Raw genomic sequence first — 25,798 nt, forward strand, 5'->3', positions numbered from 1 at the left:
TGTTAATGAGGTATTGACTACATACCTCCCAAAATGGAATACTAGCTCATTTTGTTAAACGAGTTCTATGAACGAGTAGAATAACCAAGTTGTGTATTTACACATAGAAGAGCTCCTTTCATTAGTATATGTAAACCTGCTGTAACTTACACTATTCATTTCCTAGAATTCTAAGCAAATAAGTTGCGCTTTCATATCTTATCACTAACACTTGACGCGAATCAGCATACTGCATAGAGTTAAATTGAAAAGGCAAATTCGCCGCTATCAGAATTTCTAATATGATAACCTTCCTAAAGAAACAAATTATTTGACAGATCGATGTACACAGCAATTCTATCACAGTTTCATTTTTTATTGCTGGAAGTTATTTTAATAATTAATATTCCTACTTGGAGCTGTCGATTTTAGACGATTGTTAAAATAAAGAATTGTGATAGATATAATTATGGACCAAGAGTTTTAGAATTTTTAAAAATTTTTAGTTATTTTTCAGGATAACACTGTAATTTTGCCATACTATCTCAATAACAATGGTTCGACTGATTTCTTCCCAAGTTCACACAATTTTTTTAAAATAAGTGATCCATTATCATTTGAACTAGAATTACGCCAATGTCTGTCATAGCTTTTTACTGCTTGAAAAAATAAAAAATTCTATGAAAAAAAGGTTTTGGCTTTATGTATTTGTCATTTTGCCAAAATGCATTTTTTTACTTCATCATAGTTCATTATAGTTCGGTAACTACACTGATAGGTATTAACTAAGCCTTTGATTTTTCTATTAGAGATGAATGCAACAACGTCAATCATGCCAGCCACAACTTGAATAACAATAAAAATAACTCCATGGAAGTTACATTGTGTTATCTTGAAAACTGATTAAAAAGGTAAACAAAAATTTAAAACTCTTGGCCTGCAACTATACCGCAATTCTTTATTTTAAAAATCATCTAGAGGTAAGAATACTTTCTTAACATATTGACTGCTACCATCGATTTAATGAATCTGGTCAAAAATATCGTATTAGTCCAACCACTTTATTTTAGAAATGTTGGCCAATATTCAATAGCTTGGTAGCCTGAATAAAAATTTCAATTTACAAAATTCGACCTTCAAACGCCTCAGTTTGCGTATGACTCCTTTACTTTTTTGACACAGTAAGCACGCTGCAAGTGTCGTGCGCGATTAGGGAAACTGGCAGCTGCCGGTCGACCCCTGTTAAGCCTCTTCGCCAACCGACTGCGCTCCAGTGCAAAAATCCCCGTTTCAAAGAAATCTATCTACAGCCGTAAGATCCCCTTTCCCGTCGCCTTCTCCTTTTTTCGACATTAGTCCACACAGCTTTTCGTCTCCCTCGGTCTTGCTTAATCCCCAGTAACGGGACTGCATTTTTGTTTCGCTGCGGGTTCCGAGCCTCGGACGTGGCCCACCCTCTTGGACGATTGATTGGTTACAGCTGATAAGGGTGGTAGGCTTGCCAGCGATCTTATCGGCACTCGATGCGTGACGCTACTGATATACCGGATTTGATAACAGTCGACCACTGCGAAACGAAATCACTTAAGGTCGCCCTCCTTGTGTACAGTTGAGCTGCATGCTCCGAGTCGCGATTAAAATTCCCTGTGGCTGGGTTATTGTTCACACAACGTGTGAAGAAAATAAAGGGCTAGAATTCTTGAATGAGAAACGAAGGAAATATTGTCTTGGGCTTGAGAGAAAATTATTGGGTATGCATTGGAGCGAGGTTTTTACAAACTATTGTTTTAATTTTTTTTGGATATATTTAGGGAAAGAGTGATAGTATATGTGGATGAATATAAAATTAAAACAGGAGAATTTTATTTATTCTTATTTATTATTATTTATTCTTATTTATTATTATTTATTCTTATTTTGTCTTAATTTTTTTTTTTTTTTTTAGATATATTTAGGGAAAGAGTGATAGTACATATGCATGAATATAAAATTAAAACAGAAGAATTTTATTTATTCTTATTTATTATTATTTATTCTTATTTTGTCTTAATTTTTTTTTTTTTTTTTTTAGATATATTTAGGGAAAGAGTGATAGTATATGTGGATGAATATAAAATTAAAACAGAAGAATTTTATTTATTTTATGCAGTGATAATGAAGAGTTTATGCACTAGAAAGAGGTTTTGTAAACTATTATTCTAATTGCTGTTGATATTTAGAGAAAAATTGGTTAGTAGGTATATATTAATTGAAAACTTAAGGCAAACGAATTTTATTTATTTGATGAATTTATTTCTTCTATTAACTGGACTAGTCAGAGTTTTGAATCGTAATGAAGTAGGGCTGAAAATTTAAAAAATTAAAAATGTATATTTTATGGGAACGATTGTGAATCACGCGCATCATTTCGTCATGATTATTCACTGATTCCACTCACGCACATTACATACTCTGCAAGCAGAGCCAGGGATTCCCATTAATGATATCGACGAGGCGTTGATCCAAATGTGATATTATACGTATCTATATTTCTCTCAGGAACAGTATTGAACATATTGCATTTTAGAGATGCTTCAAATTGTATTATTTATCAAATGATTTAAGCTTTGAGGTTTATGAAATTGTCCAATTTTGAAAGGGTTTTTCATTCTTTGTAAACAATTTCTCCACACTTGAAAGCAAACGTTTGCACGATATTTACCATCGAAATAGTTCTATGAAAATAATGACTTGTATGTTGCGTTGTATATGTCAAATTCTTCATTTTCATTGCATTTTACTAGATATATGATAACTGTTTCAAAAATTGCCTATTCTTAAATAAAATAGTAATATGTGCATCGCGTGAAGCTTCAATGACAGTCAGTAATATCAATACAATATTGTAAATATAAAAAAATTCTGTCTACAGTAATATCCATTCTTTATTTACATTTCCTTGTTCTGTTAACACTAAAGTTATAAAAAATGTTTACTGAATCCATTAATACTCTAACAGTGGAAACATAAAAAGAAAAGTATGTTTGTAAAAAGAACTTGTGAAGCATACTATTATCCTCATATTATACAATAAATATATGTATATGTGTGTATGTATGTAGCTCCACACATAGCCGTGGTACCAAAACTTTCTCATAATAGAACTCATGTTTCACGTATCAGAAATACCTAATAGCCACATCCTTTACTAGAGCGCTATTACATATGTATGCATAGACTCATTATATGTTATATGTTTTATGTACATACTCATATTGTGTACTTAATGGTGATATCTACTATATCTACTATTTATCTACTGTAATATTTTAACTACATATATTACTACTTTAAACTAACTACATCTTAGGAACATGTATATCTAAAAGAGGTATCTCATAAAAAAAAATAATTTCAGTATTTAAGATAGGAACGAAGAAGTTGCAATAAATGCCCAGAAGATCCGCGATTCGATCATCGTTACAGTGTTTCAAAATGATGAAAAACAAAGAACTAGAAAGTGAGATTCAAATTAACCATCTCCGGAAACGGTTTCCACTTTCATCAAACCGGGAACTTCAACAGGAGCCTCTGCCGTAGCAATTATTGCCATCGTTACGGGCGGGAGACTTCTGGTGACGGTAACGTTACATGAATGCAGACACTCGACAGGCCATAAACCCTGATAACCGGCGAAATATCGTGGCGGTAAAGCTTTTAGAACAGGGACGCGCCATCGGCGATCGATTTGATCGTATTTTCCGTCACGATCGATCGACCATAGAAATGCCGCTTGCTGATGTCCCTCCGCCTTTCCTTTCAACGCTAACGATGGCATTCTAGCGAAAAGCAAAGCCGATGCAATGGGTTAGACTGTTGCAGGGACAAGAGACTGGCTGCACCCCCGTTTGCACCATTAGCGTTGCAATTAAACATGTTTATTACCCGGCAACCGTAATACAACCCGGCGAGTCCTTAATGTTGCCTAGATAGCGCCGCATGCGTTGCGTGCCAGCCGACCGATCCGACAGGGGAACACTGTGCGCGGTAATGCTTCTACTTAACTGCAGTTGCATGTATGGACAGGACACGGGAGAGGGAAAAGGAGAAAAATGCCTGCGTACACCTTTGCTCGATTCTTTCGGTGGTGCGCGATCATAAATCATAGATCGATTTACTGGTACCCTGGACGCCATGTTGCGCAAAGAAAAGAAATCGAGTGATCAGTTATCGAACTGCCTTTCTTTCAGTCGATGACCAGTTCAACCACTCTACTGATTTTAATGTTTCAAGTGATTACGAGTTTTTGGATGATCGACAAGTGCGGTTAGATAAGATGAGACCTAGGACACTTTGGGTTGAGATCTGAGTGGAAGCTCTTGGATCATTTATGAGTAGTTTCTAAAATACAAGGAACATTTTCGAGAAATTCCAATGGACCAAATAGGCACCCTGTATGAGTAGTTTGAAAGTGCACCTTATCGAATAATGTCGAGCATTTTACGAGTCCCCATCGCTGAGTATCTAAGCTACTATCGCTAATCGATTATCTGCACTTGAGGTCATCTGCTGCTCTCTGAAGATTCTAATAAAATTCCAACCCTTATTTGATCCTCAAAGTTTGTATATCAACTGTCTAATATTGAACATTGTTTGAAGTCACTCGAGTCTTGTAGACACTTGTTTTAGAAGTTCTAAATAACCTGGTCAAGTGGACTCAGTACAGAGAAACTAGAGTACTGAATCTGGTACAAATTTCTGAATCTGTACGGAAGCAGATCTCAAGAAATGAAAGAAGAGTAGACCAAAGTTGCCAACAAATTCCTCGCTGAGAAAAGAAAGCGTAGAATTCCCTAGCAACCCTGAAGAAAATATCGTTAAAGAATATGATATATCTATTAATGGGAAACTACTAGTAGGTCTAAACACTAGTGACGTCATCACTAGTAAAAACACATCTTACAATAAATTTGGTATAATAATTTCTATTATCATGCTATTAATTCAGCTAAATAACGATAAAGCCTGGATTGGTCGCGTACCTATCCGGATTCCAAGAGGAAAGTGCACTACTAGGGTCAGTTTTTCATTGTGAATCCATAGTCGAGCAGCAAGGAAAAAATTTCTTTCATAGTTTGGTTGTGCTCTTTATTGGAGGAATCGATTCCACCTGCGGCGTATCGCGAATTAGATCATGGTATACGTAGAAACTAAGCACACTCGTCTGCCCAAGTGGGTGCGAATGTTTGCATGTGCTCCGGATACTTAATTGTATGCGCCTGTACGAGTGGGAGTAAAAAATCAAGAAAAGGGATGAACGGTGCTTCAAAGGTGAAATAACGCGTGCAACAGAACCAACTAGCTCTAGCTCGTTAAATATTTCGCATCCTTTCCCTCGCTGCCAATGGGAAGCGCATAACGCAAAGTAATGCATCTCGAGCACCGTCGAGATACTACCCTAGTAAATAAACGCTTCATCGTTGCTGCACTGCTTGCGTACCCCTTTTCACCCCTCGTCCCTCTATCCGACCCTCACTACACCCTCCAGCTCTATTCTGGCATCCATTAGAACACTCTCTCCCGTTTTTTGCATCCCAGTTCGATTCTTCTGTTTCCGCGAAGCGCAACGAGAACGCTAGAGTGGGCAGTGTGTAATAAACTGTATCTCTGCGAGTAGCTACTTCACCCAATTTGCGAGCCATGCAAATTGTTAGAAAAGATCACGGCTTCCTTGGGACTTGGATTGTTCGAGAACCAACTAACTACGAAGCGTTGGTCTCGGGTCCTGGGGATTCGATGAAAGCGATCGAGCATGAAATTTGATAGAATGAAGTGTATGACAGAGGTTGGTTAAGTCGAAGCCAGTGGGTTGAGGGAAGATTAGCTGAAGTAGCAGTTAGGTCAGATCGGAGGTCAATTAGATAATTTAAAGGTTAAAGGCACTTCTTAACGAATCTTATTATCGAGTTATGATTTTTCAATTATCTATGCTTTGCATAGGCCAAGTAGTCTACGTCATGACATCAATTTTAAGGACAAAATATTCAACAAGTCCCATGCCATAGTGAATTTGTAGATCTAGAATAAGACTTTGAAGGCAACATTCAAACAGTAAATTAGCCAGCCGCCTTATTTAAGACATTTTATGAAGTATTTACTTCATCTCAATTATTTTTCATTTCATTTTAGTTAAATTGTCTACCATGTGTATTTGTCCATTTATAAAAAAACAAATATCGTTACTTTTGAATGGCAAAACGTGCTAAATCCATGCAACCAAGACACTACTTGTGGTTTCAAGCCCAAGGTTCCTCAACGGGAGCCACGTGGCACCCTAGGGATCTTGATACATTCTCGGAACAACATGAAGGAAAGGAACATGGAGACTAAAAACAAAATGGAAATAGGAAAAAAGCGAATAGAGGAAGCATAGAGGTGATCGTTATTCGCAAAAGATTCACAAGCCAAAAAGATTAAGAAGCCCTGGTCTAGCCTATCATGCTTGAATGTCATTCTCTGACTTAAATACTCTTCAAATTCGACAACCAATAACATCTCCAGCATGCAACGTACCCATATCACGAGAAATAACTACTGTATTAATTTTCTAAATCACTTGGGCTAGCGCTAAGTTTCGGTCCCCTCAGTCAAGACTCTCAATGCTTTAGGTCCTAGGCGATTCGAAATTTTTGAAAATCCAGAAGCCTCAATAAGCAATTATCGTTACCAGTGATCGAACCATGTCTTCTAAAACTTTCGAAACGGCAGTTAGGTCGTCTGGCGCCAATTTCCCCGGACAAATTCGTGTAAAACGGGAGGAGGAAGACAAAGTAAGAGAAAAGGCTGAGCAGGCGAACAGGGGGTGGTATCCCGTGAAATCCTTCGGAAGGAACACCCTCTCTACGCATTTGCGTTCCTAATCTAAGTAGACTGTTCCACAACTTCCAGATAGATTCCACTGCTAACTCCGAGGAACACCAACTTAGACTTCCAGGACAACGACTAATGGCGTTCTCGAATGAACAGCGCCGTTATTAATGCCACCTGCCTAGGTGCGCCAAGATACAAAGTATGTAACTCGATTACTGCAATTAATACAGCATAGACTAACTGATGTTCAGTAGCCGGTTTTAATACAATGCGAGCAGGAATAATGGGAGGACTACGCTTTCATTTTGTTTGTTTTATGGAGCACGTTTAATATGACGACTGACAACGAAATCTGCTGGCTGACAGGCGCTGAGGATAGAACGTGTGTGTGGTAATCCTGTTGTCTGAGTTTGAGTTTCAGCTTTTTCTGAAGAGTTTTATCATCGCATCTGTATTAAGCTTGTCAAATGAGTTACATTTTTAACGTTTAATGTTCTCACTTTAGTTAAATGGAATGTTGTTCCAGGTATAGGTAACTATAGTAAGACAGTGGATTTGTCAATGTTGTGTGTTCTCACATGAAAAATATTATCTGTATCTGCTGCAAATGTATTACTATCTTAAACAATTATTTAAGTAGATCAACTTTACTTTTGGTTTAACCAAGATACTAATATAAGTAGATGAACTAAATATAGTAACACCCTCATGACAAGAATAAATCCTAACTGATTCCAGCCTATCTATCTTAAAGTTCGTACTTTTAAAACTACTGCATTTTTATTTAATGTAAATGTGAATAAAATTAGTCTTTTTAGTTTTAATAAAATTACCTTTTGCACCTACATAAACTGTTGTATATGTGTATTCAGATGACAACAAGGATATCTGAAAATGTTAAAGGAGATGCTCCCTTTTGCTCCTGAACGAATACCTACATCTTTAATAATAAATCCAAAATCTCATAAAATGGAGTTCTAAAAAATTTCGAGGGAATTTTATTTTTAGAAAACAGCTATGCATTCCTTCATTTTATCAAGGAAGAGTATTTCGTCGGCAGTAACAAATCGATAATGCCGTAGTGGTCATCTACCTGTTGCGTAGGTTGCAGTAATCTGCATATCATGTGTTGCCTTAATCCTACGTAAGTAACGAATAAAAATTATATAGAAGACTTTAATAGCACTTTGGCGCTAAGATACTATATAAGACATTATATATGCTACTTAATTTTTATACACGGTATTTTGTGCATAAGTATAATTTAAGACCTATTCAAGATTATCATATTAACTCCTGCGTGTTGCATAACATTATATAATAGGCATTACAGTCGACAGCAGAAGGAAATAGTTAAAGATGAATAACTATACATATTCAGAATTTTTTAATGTTGAAAGTAAAATACGCTTTTATACTTTTGTTTCTTTAAAATGCTTCTATTAGTATATGATATATGATACTGAAGTAATCAAATTGACTGGTATGAATGATTATTCATTCTACAACGTTTATTTTTCATAAACGTTACTTTTCTGTCAATTAATATTAAACAAGACTATACAGAATGTTCGCGATAATTTGTACCAGCATTTTTTTCGTAAACAGTAAACGTTAGAAGAAAATGGTAGAGGAAAAAGTTCTAGCATATTTTACTGGCAACGTGATAGCGTATCTTAATTTTTTATATTTTCGATATTCCTCAAGGAACCACATGGTTGTTTACTACATAGTATAATACGGCTTATAGCATAGTATAATCAGAAATAAACGAAATAAATTTAACATTTCGTAATATTGTATTTCCTAGTATGTTATATTGATAAGATTACAAATAAGCATTAAAATATTTTCTCGATTTGTGTTCGTCGTTAAAATCACTGTTTATTGGCATTATTTAAAGAAAACTATTTTTGCTTGCTTGCAAGACCTAAATATGGTTCCATACTCTGGACCGTCAGTGTATGTTGCATTAATTCCTCAGAACAAGCCATGTCGTCGCAACTATAATATTTGTCACATGGTAGCAAATCTATGGATTATCCAATCCACAAAAAAAGTCACAAAAAAAAGATCCATCGACCGTACAGACTTTTATTCTCAACATGGACGTCCAGATACACCCACATCTTTCATAATGTATGCTCGATTTACGCTTATTTGTACACAAACATGGTCGGCCTAACATAATCCTGTTCTCATCTCTGTTCTTCCCGTGTCTCGTTTGGGACCGCATAATCCTTGAACGTATGCGTGCTACCTCGCCACTGGATTATCATAGGAACGCGGCAGAATGATAGCGTGGATATTAAACATTTTTCAAAGACTTGCGCGAAACTTGTCTCGGCATGAATGCGAATGAAAACGATGGAGCCGACAACAAAAGGTACACAGAAAGTGTTACAAATAATAAGATAGCGTAGAGGATACCCTTAGTGACCCACTTCTGTTAATCCCACGCGGATCCACGCGCAAATGATGTTATGGAGGAACAGTTGGGCAAAAGTGCAACCGATGATGGATTTCACGCGCGATGGGAAATGGTCAAACGAAACACTGAACTTACTGACACACAAATTTGAGTTAGCGTATGAGAAAGGAGAATGACAACCAAAAGCGTTCGAGTAAACATACCTAATTTCGCCACTCGTGGCATTTGATGATGCGAATGTTGACATCTATTGGCAATGAACTGAGAATATAGATTTAATGTCTGGTGGAATGTATAAATTTCAGAAAGTCATAACACGATTATAAGGGTCCTATTATAAGGGTATTAGTAAGCTTTCGGTTATTAATGTGTTAATAGAGAAATTAAAAGGAATCATATTATGAAGAAAGAGTAAAAATTGTATAAGTACATGAATATTTACTGGGAATATCTAATTTAGTTATATGTTTAGTAATTTAATCAGTTCTAATACATGTTTTTTGAGTTTTGGTCAGCCTGCACTCCAGGTTGCCTATGGGAAGCATAATACTGTCTAATATAATGACGTATTATATTACTATATCATACAGTATGCTATATTATATTATAATGTATGTTATTCTAATATTATTATTATTTTCGATCTACCAATAAGATTAATTAGACACAAAATGATCAATTATTCCTCACTTTAGCAGACAATATTGAGTATCATATCCTAACCCTTAACTGATATAGTGGGGATAAAATATTTATACATAGCAATTCGACTTTTTACATTTCTATATAAATTTACATGCCAAAAAATTATTTTTTATAATGAAGGCACAGCAACCCTATCTATTATAATATACAGATTAGAATAAGCGATTTAATATTCTATTCAAAGTGCTCTATTTCAGCAAAACATTGACCACATAAAATTATAACCTAAAAAATGTTATACCAATTTTATTATATATCTCCATTCTTAATTTCGTGAGAATTCTGAATTTTGAAGCAAGCTGTAATTTACTGCATGAAATGAGCCTTGTGCATACATGCTTGGAAAATAGACTGAAACGTGTTGTTTTCTCCACAGATCATTAAGGCTCAAACGAGGGAATATTATTTAAAAGGAGATTTAAGCAGCTTCGTTGCGAGCATCCAGCAACGATGCTACTTCATTAACGGTTCAGCAATCTTGGCCTTTTGCAGATGTCGGAAATGACTACGCTCGTTCCTTTCGGTAAAAAGGCAGAAACGAAGAGGAAGACGCGGGGCTTGCACAGATATCGGCAATAGAAGAAGAAATCTTATCGTTGGAACGCAAAAAACGGATAAGAGGGGAGGAAGGCGAAAACAGTGGGGAAAACGAGATTATTAATGGCTTTAACTGTTGGAGCTTCATGTGTACATGCTTTTTGCCACTCTTGCAACATTCGAGTGCTCAACATTTTTTTTACTGTTTCTTTTAATATAAAGAAATTCCGTAGTTCCGTGAAGGATTTATTCAGAATCTTGATTAAAAATGTGATATAATCAAAATCTGTATACTATATATTACATTCTAGAATTTTGATTTTAATTTGGAAATATGATATTATAATCAAAAGCTCTATACTACATATAATATTCTATAATACACAGTTCATGAAATTACAGTTTCTGTATTTCAACAAAATTACTTCTGTGTTACAACAAAATTAAAATACTAGATAATTTGAAAATTTTAATATTTAGAAACATTGAAATTGTCAAATTTCAAATTTTTAAATATCAAAATTTACATATTAACAGTTTAAAAGTTTCAGAGTTTTCAAATCTAAAAATTTGAAACATACAAATTTATTAGATTGCAAATACAAGATTTCCATAGTTTGAAAATTTCTAAATTTGGGAATATGGGAATTTAATAAATTGAAAGTTTGAAAATGTGAAAAATAAAAATTTGGAAATTTAAAAGTCTAGAAATATCAAATTTTAAAAATTTGGAAAATTGAAAAGTTCTTATAATTCATAAATAACTCGTAAAATATTAAATCGAATACCATCATAAAAAAATAAATACTAAACATTAAATCTGTATTTAAATCCATACACGATCTAAAGCCAAGGGAAATATTTCAGGGGATAAAGTTAACTAAAACACCAGTACGTATGTGATTTTTATTTTCATTTTATACTTACTACCTTGTACGAATATAAAATGCATAAGATAGCGGCAGGATTAACATTTCACAATAATCGAATATTCAAAATACATAAAATGAAGACATGTATATGGAATTACTAACAGGACTGTATTATCTGTAGTAAATGTGCTTATCTCTAAATTTAATCTTTTGCACAAATTGTACACGATAACGTGGTAGCCATGCCGCTATCACTGCAATCTTTCCTTTCACTTATTTGTTACTTTTATATCTTGTTGTATTTCACGTCTATCAATTTTCTTACAACTTTCTCTCTACTTCCTGTTTATTGTTTCTGTTGTAAGTTATTTAAAAATATTACAGCTACATGAAATGAAACTGTTTCAAACTTCAGAATTTTTTTATAACTTTATCCCTATTTTTCTAATTCTTTCCTTTTCGTAACATTGGCTTTTTGTAATAATAATGTGTATTACAGTTATTTTACGAATTTAGAAATTCCTACTCAGCATGTTGGCGTCAATATTGTACTAAATTTGTTCGATATGACTACTTTTCATCTACTTGCATAAATATTTAAAAGATGCTATTTTTACTGATTTTATACGTAGGTGCCTATAAACGAATATACGTCAATCTGAAGAATCAGAACAGATTAACCAAAACAGACGTTTAATTTGATTTGAAACGCCAGAATGACTGAATATTTTTGAGATTTTAGATTTTACAAGATTATTGCCCCATCTTCTCTTCCATTAATGTCACTGCTGACACAAAAAATGTGAATCACAACATATTCTTAAATCAGTTTCAGGAACTCGTATCATACTCCTTATAAGCTCGCCAATAATATATAACAAGATTATAACGAATCTAACCCGTACTTATTTTACCTCATGAAAAGGTCTTTAACATAACAATATAAAAGCAGAGGACTCAACATTTGAAATTGAAAAGACTCTGGTAAATTGAATAGTTCAAAATCGAAGACAAATATTAGAAAATCTAAATATAAGTAAGCTTAAAATCTAGGAAATTGAATATTTAAATATTAAAAATCGATTACATTGAGAAAACAAAAAACTGACCAGGGTGCCATTTACGACTGCAACCCGCTGAAAGTCGAATCCATGATCGAACACTTCCATGAAATCGCAATTCCACTTCGAATTCACCCCAAACAACGCAAAACAGAAACACCTCAAGTGCCATCGATCGATCCAAAGCTTCCTTTTATCCATTATTCTTCTAACCAACAATTGAGGCTCGCTGTCAAAAACAACCAGATCACGCCTAAGTAATAACTGTCGATAAGCGCGGTAATCTTCGTCGAATTACACGCTATTGTCGTCACGTGAAGTATAATGCCCCGGCGCTCCACCCTTTCTCCAGGGTCCCATTTCGTCTCTGGAATAAGAGAATCTCATTCACCGCATTTGATATTACATGGAAACGTGCTCGACTGGCCTCTTGCAAGATAGAACGAGTCGGAAAGGAAAGAAGAGAACGAACGATTCGGAGAGAGCTGTGACGGGGTTGGCTAAGGGATATCGATTGAACATTCGCTCAAATATTTAAACGCTATTACCGACGGTCTACATACAGTTATACTGTACAGAGAACTTGGACGCTGTGTGTTGCACTCTCACACGGAATATCAGAAACTCGGTTGCCCGATCGTTTGGTAATCTCGATCGAAAGCGAGAATTCAACGTGGTCATTCGGCGTTCGTGCCATTTATGAAAATTATGGAAACGGGACGGAAGCCGAAAGAAGGGAAAGTATTATTTGATTTTACGCGGCTGTCTGACTGGGGTCGGCCAAGGAGCTGGCAACTCTTGCTTCGGAGCCGAGTGTTGTCGAAAACTTTTATTCAAATGAAATTTTCATTTTATTAGCTTGGTACGAAAGGTTGATCGCATTTACCAAGTAAGGTAAATGTCCCTGTAGCCGACCATGCGCCATTACCTGGACACTGACGCCCATTTTATTTCATTTTGAAATAGTGTATTCGGTTCCTGGAATGCAATCCAAGGGACAGGACATGCATTTTTAGATTATCTTACTTAGGTCACTTATTGTGACATGTAACATTTAAAACGTTCGGGTATTTGGACATTTCTTTATGTAAAAAATTACCTTGATCCTATTGCCAAGATATTTTACAGGATATTAATTATTTAAAACTGATCTATTTACGAGTTAATATTGGATATTGTAACTAATATTTAAAACACGTATTGATATATTGTTAAACTCCTTTCAAGAACAAATTAATTTGCTGTATTCATATGAGAGGTACGGTTTAAGTAACCAGTTTCCTAAGTCATACACATTAGAATCAATCATAGGTTATGTCACTAGTCATTTGTCATTCGGTAGGGCGATTATTCTCTGGCTTGAACTGGATTACATTATTTCATGAGAAATTAAAAGATTTAGAATACCAATGTAAATACTTGAGGATTCAAAAAATTCAAGAATATGAGTAATGGGTGTAAATCTGAACAATAGGGAAGCTTTTCAGTCATGGTAGTTTGAGATTACTAGTCTTTAGGCCAGCTTCAGAGTGCAAGATATGGACAACTGAAGCGGTGAGTACAGGAACAGTACAAGTCCAAAAATAGTTATTTTCAACAAATCTCAAAACTGGACCCCAGAGCTAAATTGTATTAAGTCACACAGAAACACAGAGAGCTTAATACACTCTCGCTCTGGAATCCAGATGTATACGTAGAACTACAGTGTTGCTTCGCTAAAGGCTCACAGATCAATTACGAATTTCTAATGAGGGACACGCTTCTGTGTTCAATTCCTGTTTACTATAGCCCACTTTGGACCTATCAAAGATTCGATTGATAACACAGGCAAGCAGAACTCTTCCGTTTTAAATAATATCAAGCTACCAACAACATTATAACAAAGTACCACCGTACACGTTGGGACCAAATATCCCAAAGCATGATTTTTGTGCTTGCATCGTTCTTCATCTCACGGTCTCAATTGCACATCCAAGAAGAGTCCTTTCTCCAAGCAAAGATTTATTACAGTGGCAACCCAGCCAGCAGCTTTCTCCCGACAAATTTTCCTTGGGCCGTTTCTCGTAGTCGATGCAACAGCCACGACGTGCTTGGTCCTTGCACCATAAACGAGCAACTGAACAAATAAATAGGTGCATAGTGGTGCTGATTGTATCGCGGTTACCGTAATTGGCTACGTGGTCCGTATACCTGGAATGTTGATTGGTTAGATAGGCGACCGAGGCGCCGTACAAATCAGGCCTTCCGGATTGAGCCAATAAATACGAAAGTATGCATCGTAGAGGGAGGTGGTAAATATCGCTTTGACGAAGGTCGATGCGTTCGCGGGCCCAACATCTTCAACGCGTGCACGCACGCCCACGGGAACGCGTGTATCACGCGGTCACGGATAAAAAGGGGCAAGCAACGACCGGGACCACCGTGCTTTGAGATAGAAGACGCGTTTTTATTCGGACCTTTTTGCGCCATGATCATTTTGCCTACACGTATGCGTGTCTGTGGGAAAAGAGACCAACAGGCGGGACGGTTCTTTCTCGAAATATGGGAGTCAACGATGATCATCTCTATCGAATGAATTTTATTGCGTGTCGGTAAATGAGAGACTTTATGAGCTTGGTCACTCTGTATCGGACCTGGGTGTAATTTATTTGAAATATGGGTTAGCTTGCGCTCAAACGCAAGAAGCCAGACCGGTGTAATTTTTTACTTAAATTTAGCGTATCTAATGAAATAGCAGGCTATTTGGAGGTTCTTTTTAATGATGCTCGATGATGTGCAACAGAATTGCGAGTTGTGGCACTAGGGAGGTAGGGTAACAGGGATATTTTAGACCTGGAAAAGATGAATTTTTCCTGGATTCACTCATTATAAGCTCGTTAGTATATTGGGGGTAAATGTATTTAGTTACATATTTTTGCTTATGCTGCAAAAGATGCCAATGTGGTAGCTAATGTAAAGCTCTAATATACTATAGAGAAACTCTAGCATCTTTTACTCTAAATTTTGACAAAACTCATTTGTAGAATGTGTAATTATGTATTACTGTAATTTTGTTACTTACAATAAATTTAATATTTATTATTTATAATAAACGAAAAGAATTCCCGTGTGAGAGCCAATGAAAGTAACACTGTACACATTATGTTTCAAAATAAGAACCAAGCATCCTTCTATCGATAAATACTGATATATTAAACTATGGTGAAAGAAAGTCAGGTCAATAATATTTACGTTCACGCGACTAATCTCAAAACTTTAAAGTGTAAATAATAAGATAAAATCGAATTTAGACGATTCAAAAACTGAATATATATGTATAATGAATAATGCAAAAGCATTTTTACAATAAGTCAGAAATAAATATTCTCATTATTTAATACCTCTTTAAGGTATCTTGAATGATACCTAAGTTTGTTCAAAAATTGTCTTATAGCACTGTTTTACAAATAATTATCATATTTGTTTTATGCTATCTTAAAACTATTTTACAATAATAATTACAATAATAATAATTAATTTTATAATAATAATAAATATTTCGTTATATTATATTTGCTTTATTATTGGTATTATTATATTTTTGTTTTATTTGTATTATATTACGTTACTGCATTCATTATTATATAATTTCATTTATTTCTAACTATGTAGATATAGGTAGATATTTTTATACGTTTTTAATATAATATTTGTAAAATTTTGTTTACGAACAGATACACCATTATTTGGACTTCGTCGTCATCCTAATTATGAATCGTAAATTATATTGACAGTTCAATTTTAGTCTAATTTATTTTCTGGTCAATTCCCATAATCATTTAATTATTAAATTATCACGAATTTACAATAATAAGTAAATTCCACTAAAATAAATCGATAAATTTATTAAACTAATTATTCTAATAAATTCTGTAAATAACATCCTACATCAAATATGTATTAAAAGTTGAAATTGTATTGCATTTCGTGAACAGCAATATTCAATAATGTGTAATATTTCAATTATCAAAGCGATAATTATATTACTCCAGATATAAATAATTTTATTTCTCCACCATATGTATTAAAACAAAACCGAATACAAGGTATTAAAGAACATTCAGTCTTCACTTTGCAATCATTAAAAATAATATGTAGACATTTTATACTAATTCTTTAATAACTAAAATTATCTTGTAATACCACTTATTATCAAACTAAAGTTGACTCACTTGAAAATACTGATTTAATTATACTCCTTAATCATATCGATCGAAACTATAGTTCATGCTCCAACAATTTTATTAACTACTAACTTTAAATTTCACATATTCCACTATATTCTTATCTTGTGTAACACGAAACATTCCTTAAAACCAGCTTCCAGGAGATGTTATAAAACCGATGACCCTTGTCATGCTGGGGAATCAATCAGAAACGTTGATGACAGAATTAAGCAATCATCCTCTGCACGAAAGCAGAAGCTTCTTTTCCATGTAACTGTTATTGCAATGCAAAAAAACTTTACGTCTGACGATAACAAACACCAGCTAGTCATTTTCCCTTCACTTTACAGAATTTTCCCACACTTTAATTCACACTTTTGCCAACCAGTCTATCGATCAGCCTCAACATCGCTGGCTGAATTATAGGAGCCAGCAATTTCATTAATAGCCCGGCGTTAAACACTGTTTTTCATAACAGCACCTCGTAAAACCTGCCTTAAAATGTTCAAATTCTTCCGGATGAGCTTTCCATAAATTCGTCGCTAATCTCCAGGTAACGGTGTTTTAATCCGTCGTGACACAATCGAATAAAAATTTAGAAATTAATAGGAAGAAAGCCCACGCGAGAAAGGTGGGCGCACGCGTGCGACCGTGTGCTCGTAAATTTTCGACTCCAGACCAATCGTAATTCCCCGCGTAATTTACAGTCTCTGCAAGGGCTGGCCTTTTATCATTCAAATTCGACGCTCGGCAACCATTTGTATACAGGGTGTTTCTGAACTATTGACAGAAGCTTAACAGGTTTATGGAACCCAAAAGAAACGAAAGAGGTTCTATCCTGATGGCGCGCTTCGCATGGAAATTCGGCGTTACGTAGTCTTTTCAAATTTTTTTTTCACATTTACATAGGAGACAAAAATTTGTAACTCAAAGATTAGTCGATATCCAAGGCTATATAGGATAAATTTTAAGATTTTTGAAATTCTTGGATACTCCATTTTCTAAATTTGAAAACTTGACTCCTGATTTTGGAATTTTCAGACATCAAATTTCCAAACTTTCGAATTTTATGGGTTTCAAATTTTTATATTGAATCCTCTCAAATCAAAATTCCAATTCCAAAATTCCAAATTTTGGAAATTTGAAAATTTCCAAATTCTCCAATCGAAAAACTTTCAAACTTTCGTATTTTCGAACTCTCATTTTGTGCTATTTTTTAAACCTCCATACGATTAAATATTCAAAGTTTCAAAATTTTCAAATTCTAGAGCTTCCAAATTAAAGAAGTTTTTAATTTTTGTGTTTCCAAATTTTCAATCTTTCTAATTTACAAATTCTGACATTATTTAAACATTGACAGTAGTTGCATTCTAACTATTCAAATGTAAATAGTTTTGTGTGATACAACTATCTATATGTATACAAGGTGCTCCAAAAACTGGTTATACAAGCGGAAGTGAGTGATTCTACGTAAAAAAAATAAAACCAAAATGTAGCACACAATGTTTTGACATCATGCTTCGTTTTCGAGAAAATTCATTCTGAATTTTAACCAAGTATAACTATAGTGAATGTGTTATACTACATATTAATATTCAGTTCTGAAACTCTAAATAGGTTAGCTTTCCAGAACATACTCGTACATATAAGCCATAAGCAACGAAAGTATTTAAAGATTAAAAGTTGCTGAAAAATAATTCAAAACAAACATTGTATTAAAATGTTGTCTTTCGTTGACACACGAATTTACTGCCCCTATCTGCCAGAAGTATTCGATGGCAAGATATAATGAAACAGTATGCAAACACAATGACGAAGTTTGAAAGTGAGCATTATGAGATAGAAGGGGAGAACCGATGGCACGCGATGACCAGCGCTCCACCATCCGCATATCAACTCTGGCTGACCAAACAGTAAATTCAAAACTGATGCAAGATGAAAATAAAACAATGTTCACGAAAATTTATTGTTTTCATGAACTGAGAAATTCATTTTTCAGAAATTCTTGAATAATCATAGACGGTTCCACAGACAGCTTGAATGTCTTGCCTAAATTTGTTCAGAATGTCGAGAGTCCTGGACCTTACTGGACCTGAACTAAGAATGGTAGAATTCTAGAAGTTACTCACAATGAGTGGTTCAGAGGCTAACTCAGAGACAATGGTGATTTAAAAGACACCATCTGAGAATCGAAACTCAAACGACAGGGTACTTGCATTACATTAAGATTTGTATAACACTGTCAAAAACCCAGGCCTTTTGCACATTGCAGAATGTAATGCAACACGGTAGAATACTACAATATCTGTATTAACAGGTTCCTATAACAATAGATTTTCATAATAATTAAAAATTAGTAGATATTAACAGTCACATAGATGTAAGATTCACAAATAGTGCACAGTATTTAAAAAAATATTGTATTATTGTTATTGAACTGAGTTCTAAGTCCCGTATAACACGGAACCAATTAACCAGGCTGTTCGTGGGTTGACTGTATTTAGATTATCATACAGTCCATGAAGCCAGTTCTAAGAACAGGTGGTGCAGAACACAGCACGCGACTAACTAGGCAAAAATCATGACCACTAAGCGAGTACCTCTGTAATCAGATGAAAGGACTTCTGGGAGTATGGTCTGTATATTTAATTCTATGAATGCGGTATTTCTACTACTTTACACACAATATGTATCGAAATCTTATAGGCAGTCCTATTTGTTATGTATGTAGCCATACTCATCAACGTGTGGTTTGCACTGATCACTTAAATGCCTATAGGTACCAGTAGAAAGAAAATGTTAATGTTCTAGAGAATATTGAGAATTCTTAGAATATGGAATTCTATGAACTCCCTAATATTAGAGAAGTACTATTCCCTAATACTAGGGAATTCCTTTCTGACACTAACGATTGTTTCGCAAGCTTTCGACAAAAGATAATACAGAATGGTAAATGCTCCAAAATAGGTTATACTGATGGACCTGAGGTTCAGACAACTTTTAATCGCCTAGTCCAAGTGAACGCAAACTAAAACAGTGGGAAACTTTTCAATCGTGACAACTTCAAGTCACTAGTGTAAGCCTAGCTTTTAAGTGCATGCCAGTTTAGACAATTGTACTGTTGGGAACTCAGAAGTTGTCAATGGATTAGTTTCGCAGAAAAACACATGAAGATGGGCACACGCATTTCGCTTATTAGTCGAATCGGTATGACACCTGTTACCACTACTTGCAGCGAACCGAGCACCCCTCTTGGTCTTGTGTTATTTCACTAACAGCTTTTGAACTTCCAACAATATACATATTTAAGACGAATTCTCACTTTAAACTATTTACTGTAGTGGCAATCTAGTCACCAGTTTTCTTCAGTGATCTTCCATGTGCAGAAATTCTATATTTCTTTCTGTATATACCCATACTCATCAACGTCTGCAAGCGTTCAACGCATAACATGTTATAAACTGATCTCCTTAACATCCATAAACGTCAATAGAAGTCTAAGACTTACTCCTATTCGAATCGTATGAGATGTCCCCTGAAAAGCATTAAGAGCAATGCTTTCCAGAATACTTCTCATGAAACACGAATAGTACCTACAGCCCCTAATGTAACACCCTCGCCAATAGACTGAACACTAAATTCACAAAACAGGAGCTCTGACGGAAAGAGGGGTCACAATGTCTCCGCGCGAATGTAAGTAACGGCAGACTTATTCTGGCGATAAAACCAGCCAGCTTTCCCAATATAAGGCGTATATCTCCTCCATCTGCATTCAGCTCAACTTCCGGCTAATTAACGCACGCCGATAGGGGAGACGCGTTGTGAAGCTGTGTGAATCATTAGCGACGACACTGAACCCTCAAGTTGTTTCGAAATCGATAAAGCGACTAGGCTTTACATTCATGACGATACGACCGCACGTAACTGCGGCAATGTCTAGAGAGGGGAGACTACTATCCAGGCAACCGCTTTTTGGATGAGACTGCACTCCCAGCTCATTTGATTCCGGCCGCGCAATTACAAATGCATGGCTAAGGTCCGGAGATGATATGTGGAGCTACGCCTCTCCGCTCGGTGGTGTCTAGCGATGGGAATCTGTGTTCGCTTGTTTCCCTTTCCATGACCGTAGGATGAGAAGAAAATGCATAGCTTAATCCTTGCATTGTTAGTGTTTGCTATGGGCTTTTGGGTGATCAGTAGGACTTTGCGTGAAATGCCTAGAGGCTCAAGTAAGGTTAGAGTATATAGCTACAGGATTCTTATATAGGTTTTAAATTTGTAATAAAAATGATTTTAGTAAAACTGATGTTACTGTGGAGGCATTGCATTCAAAACTGCCACTAGGACTTTCTTCAACACGTCACTTCCCTGAATATAGTCTCTTAACCTTTTGCAAGCTTGCACTCTCAATTTCTTTCCATTAATTATTATTTTAATCCTTTGCATTTCCAATTTTTTTCAATTTTCTTTCCAGTAACTCCCTATTATTTAAGTCAATCTAAAAATATCAAGTGTGACTCGACATAGGTATACCTGTGAAGAAAATTCATATCAAGTCATACTAGGTATAGAAATGTAGAGTTAACTATTCTTGAAACAGCAGGTCCCATTTCTGAATGTAGAATTTACTTGGTATAGTTTTGTTAAGATTTCTACTGTATCTAGCTCGCTATTACATTTGCTATATTTTAATATCATTTCGAACAAGTACGTCATTAAGGCAAGAGTACTTAACACAAGACTCTAGAGCCATGTCCCATGTTATAAGTTCATCTTTAATGAACCGTGACTTTATAACGAGAGAACACTAACCCATCCAAATATCACTCAAAAAGGAACTTCAAAAAAGTCCCACTCCCCAGAAGAACTATTTTGTCAAAAAGAAACTAGTTGTAATAGTGTTCAAACAAATGATAGATCTTGAAAACTATACATCTACAACAGTAAAACAAGTGGAATGAACCATTGATTAAAAGAACGTTTGGTCTACGCCAGAGCACGAGGCAGTGGCGCGGTGAAGAGCGTTCAGCGTGTTTAGCTTCGCGTCCCAACGAAAAAAAGACTGACAATGAGAATAAAAATTCAGCCCGCCTGGAAGCTGCGCGGAAAGGAGCCTGAATACGAAAATGCTTTTAAAAGCGTCGCAATTAATTACATGTTATGTATACAAAAATGGTAACGCCCGATGCGCATTCCTTTGTACACGAAATACGTTTTACATTCAGCAAACACCGAGCTCTGTTCTTCACGTGACATTTTTGACGCGCATTTTTAATTGCTGTCGTACTAGAATGGCGCCACGCTCGTTTAGGTTCGTTTGATTTTTGGACCGTCTTAAACCGTCTAACTCGGTATATGTTTAAAACCAATTTTATCTACTAGGGAAATACGTTTTCTAAGATCGACCTATGGCGAATTAAAGAAGATATGATAAAAATAATTTACTAATCGTAAATAGCAAACGAATTTTTAATGTAAAGCTATTGGCTGGAGTAATAAAGTTTAAGGGTATTTAATAATAAGTGATATTTGAAAATCAAGGTGTTTTTAGAATCATCGATTTTTAATGTTTCATTTAAAATGCAGAATGTAATTTATGGAAATTATATTCTTTTCATCACAATCTTATAATTCATAGGTTTTTAGTATAATGAAAATTAGATTAGTTCACTAGCATTGAGGTTAATTTCACGCACTATGTGCGGGAATCTAGTAATTCTATTTGTTAACTACATTCGCAAACACCTATAGCTGTCTAATGCACAAATGTATTGATCATTTTACACATATAGGTGCTAACAGCAGTCAAATGGTTAATTTGCTATTTAATAGTTCAAAATGTTTATGATTTCGGTGAAAATAGGTAACTGTGAGTTGTTACACTCTACGTAACCTCTTTACAGTAAATTACATACAAGATTTAGAATACCAAACATAGAACCGGCTTCAGTTACATAAAAATTGTTTGACTATAAAACACTATTATTACAATTTAAATTTAAAAATGTACTGTCATAACTGGAGCAAGTGTCGTAGCTTAGTTAGGCTAATAAGTAACTAATACGTGCTGTGTTACAAAATTCTTTAAAGAAGAGTTATCTTATCAAAATAAGATGATAAAGCAATGTGATATAAATAATGATAAACTTCTTCGTTTGTTCACCAATATACTAATAATATACTTCTGAGATAAAATATCCCATTTTGGAGTGAACTATCTCAATTAAACATATTTTATGCTCTCCTCATAAAGCCCACATACCTCCTCTAAGACTCCAAAACTTGGAAACTTGGAATCCTGAAAGCTTCCACGTAGAATTCCTAACAACAAGTCTCATTTTTCATTTTCAAAAAATTCCATCTTCCAACAACCTTGCACCTTCCTAACGACCAAACGCACTCACCTCAATCAAAGGACCAAGGATGTTAATTCAAAGTATAATAAACATCTACAAATTTCGCATCGTTCATCTTGTGCCCCCTCACGCAATCTTCCCCTTATAAATTTTTTCGCGGCGTCTTGCTCAGCAAGATAAATGACTACTTCCTCTTAAATGCACCAGCCGGGCTGGGCGATCCAGTAAAATTACGAATAAACAAAAACAGGTTGGCTTACCGATGTTGTGTACGGTTGACAGGCTAACCTGATGCCGTCGTGCCTGAGCTTCTCCTGCAGCAGCATCCTGAGCTGCATCCTCGGGATTCTGACGAGCTCCGCCTTCCCTTCCTCGTATTCGTCCGCGAACTTGGTTAATTCCTGACCGCCGCTGGACGAGCTGGCGGTCGGCGAGGCCCTCTGCGCCTCTTTATCGCTGGGTGGTCTCTCGGACGATGTCCTGGAGGACTTGGAGCTGACATTGTCGCAGAGACAGTCATTACTCTCCTCGAGCGTGAAGTAGACGCTCGCAGCGCCTTCCTCTCTCAGGGTCTTCACCGACTGCAGCAGCCGGGCCCGATGGGTCTGGTTGAACACCCCGATAGCGTCCAGATCGGGATCACCGATCTGCTTGCAGATCTCAAGGTCGTCGTAGCCATTGTCGATGAAGGACTCCGAATACTGGCCGAGGTGGAGCGAACGCAGCCACTCGACCACAATGTTACTAGCCATCGTCATGTTTGTTGCTTTTGGCGAGCGCGAACGCTTCAGCACGCCCCCACTCTTTGCCTTCACGTGCTCCTCTTCGCTGTCTGTGCTCCTCGACTTATCTGTCCCTTGTCCTCTTACGCGCTGCCTCCCGGAACTATACGCCGCGACATCTTCGAAGAAACGCGAATCGACGTCTACCTGGGCCCGGGTCGAGGGAAATATCACGTGTGACGTTTCACCAACTCTGACACTCTAAGAGGGTACCAGCCAATTCCCGTTCTGCTTGCCCTTTCTCCTAATGGGCGGCACCTCGATTAACGGCTTCCCCGGGAGTACCGATAAAGACGCGGGGGTGCTGGCTCTGGTCACGTTCAATCCTCAACGTGCACAGCTCATTACGGGGCGCGGACGATCGAGCCGACCCAACGCGTCGATACGATCTCTCGAATGCTTCTAAGTTACTTGCTAGGCTCACTGGAACCGCAACTGCGAACAGGAATGGGGAAAGAAACGCCGTGTCCTTGTCCCGATCTATTTCACGGAGCACCACGAGGGAGGAATGAGAAGCGAACGGGGAGGCCAATCATCCCAAGCGCCAGATCGAAACCGCCGCTCCACACACGTGCCCCCGATAAACGCACGCGAACCGCTGTCTGGGCCAGCAAATTAGAATTGCAACTTTTATCAAGTGCGGCAACGTACTCTAGCACGCCCGACGATGGATTAATTTTTCATCTATGGACAATCCGTCACCTCGTCCTTGCCTTTCGAAGCTCAAGATCAATGCTCTGTGCCGGACAAAGGGTCGACTACCCAAGTTTTCTCCACTTTCGTCGATCACTCGCGTGAATTCGAATACGCTTGACGTCAAGCAAGCAGCCTAGGGTCCTAAGTTAGGCCTGACCTTCGTCAGCTCCGAAACTGTTTGCTATTATGTTCCTGCGTGAAATGGAGCTCCGATCGTCCTCTGATTCCCCCTACCACCTCTAGGTGTTATGATGCCACTGTATCCTGTTAACTCTATTCCTTGACCTTGAGGATCCTCGATGCACAACCACGAGCTCCGTTCGCACGCGGCTACCGCAATTGAAGCTCTACTCCGATTCGATTAGAATTCCGTAGATCCCACTGTTATCGACGAACTAGACGTATGATTGACAGAACACAACACAAACTCGCGAAATTTTCCCACGCGCCGCGCGGCGGGCCCAGCGAACGTCAGGGGTCCTGCTCGAGTTTTTTCGCTCGCCGGGGACTGTTGCGCGCGAGTGACGGGAAGAAGCAAAGACGACGGCTGGGCCGGATCGTTCGTGCCGGCAATGAAAGCGTAACCTTGAAAAGCCCGAAAAAGAGGAGCAACCGACACGGCGGAGAGCACGCGGTCCGGCCTGAAAGCGATGAACCCGGCTTTGCGTGTTTTTATCGGCCGCTGCTCCGTTTCTCACTGCCTCGAGGACATGTCGGCGCGGTGGCGGTATACGAAACCTTGCTTCACTGAACTCACATCGCTCATAATCACAGCGGCCAAAGCGTCATCGGTGCTCGACGGGTTCTCACGAAACGGAGCACTAGCACATAACACTCACCGCGACGCGGCACACGGCTCGACTGACACGAGATCTTCGCCAGAGGGAGCTCCACTCGTCTCGTCTTCGCCGGCTCCCCACTGCCACGGCCGGCATTTCCCCCACTCCGAGCCGTTTCTCCCCACCAACGCGTCAGCGAGGCAACCTTGGTCCACCGAGATCCTGTTGATGCGCTCCTACGCCAGGATGCAACAGCCGTGTTCTTCGCCCCCTGTTTCCGCGCTTCTTTCTCCCGTTACGCCTCTCTGTCTTTTGTCTCGATGCTCCTTCGCTAACCTCGCGCGTCCTGTTCCTTAAGTTGGACACGAGTGGATTATGTCGGAAAACGGTTGGATTCTTTCCGCGCGAGGGAAATAGCGTTTTTGGGTGAGCCTAACCCTTTGGGGTTGGACGGTGCGTGGGAGACGGTTGGGTTAGGGACGAGGGGAAATGGTTCGGCTGATTTTATGGGGAGTGGAGATTGGAGCAGAATTTTGGGAAAAGTTG

The 25,798-nt window shown here is 37.2% G+C and overlaps 1 protein-coding gene across 1 annotated transcript in view; it reads right to left on the bottom strand.

Moving 5' to 3' along the window:
• LOC143181736 (uncharacterized) overlaps window positions 1-24,961 on the bottom strand; it is a 585,733-nt gene extending 560,772 nt beyond the window's left edge. The window contains exon 1 of the mRNA XM_076382294.1: window positions 23,256-24,961. Coding sequence (XP_076238409.1) covers window positions 23,256-23,753 — 498 coding nt within the window. The 5' untranslated portion in view covers window positions 23,754-24,961. The remainder of the gene's footprint in view (window positions 1-23,255) is intronic.
• Between the last annotated feature and the right edge of the window lie 837 nt (window positions 24,962-25,798).

The sequence above is a fragment of the Calliopsis andreniformis genome, chromosome 7 (assembly GCF_051401765.1).
Source record: "Calliopsis andreniformis isolate RMS-2024a chromosome 7, iyCalAndr_principal, whole genome shotgun sequence".
Taxonomy (NCBI): domain Eukaryota; kingdom Metazoa; phylum Arthropoda; class Insecta; order Hymenoptera; family Andrenidae; genus Calliopsis; species Calliopsis andreniformis.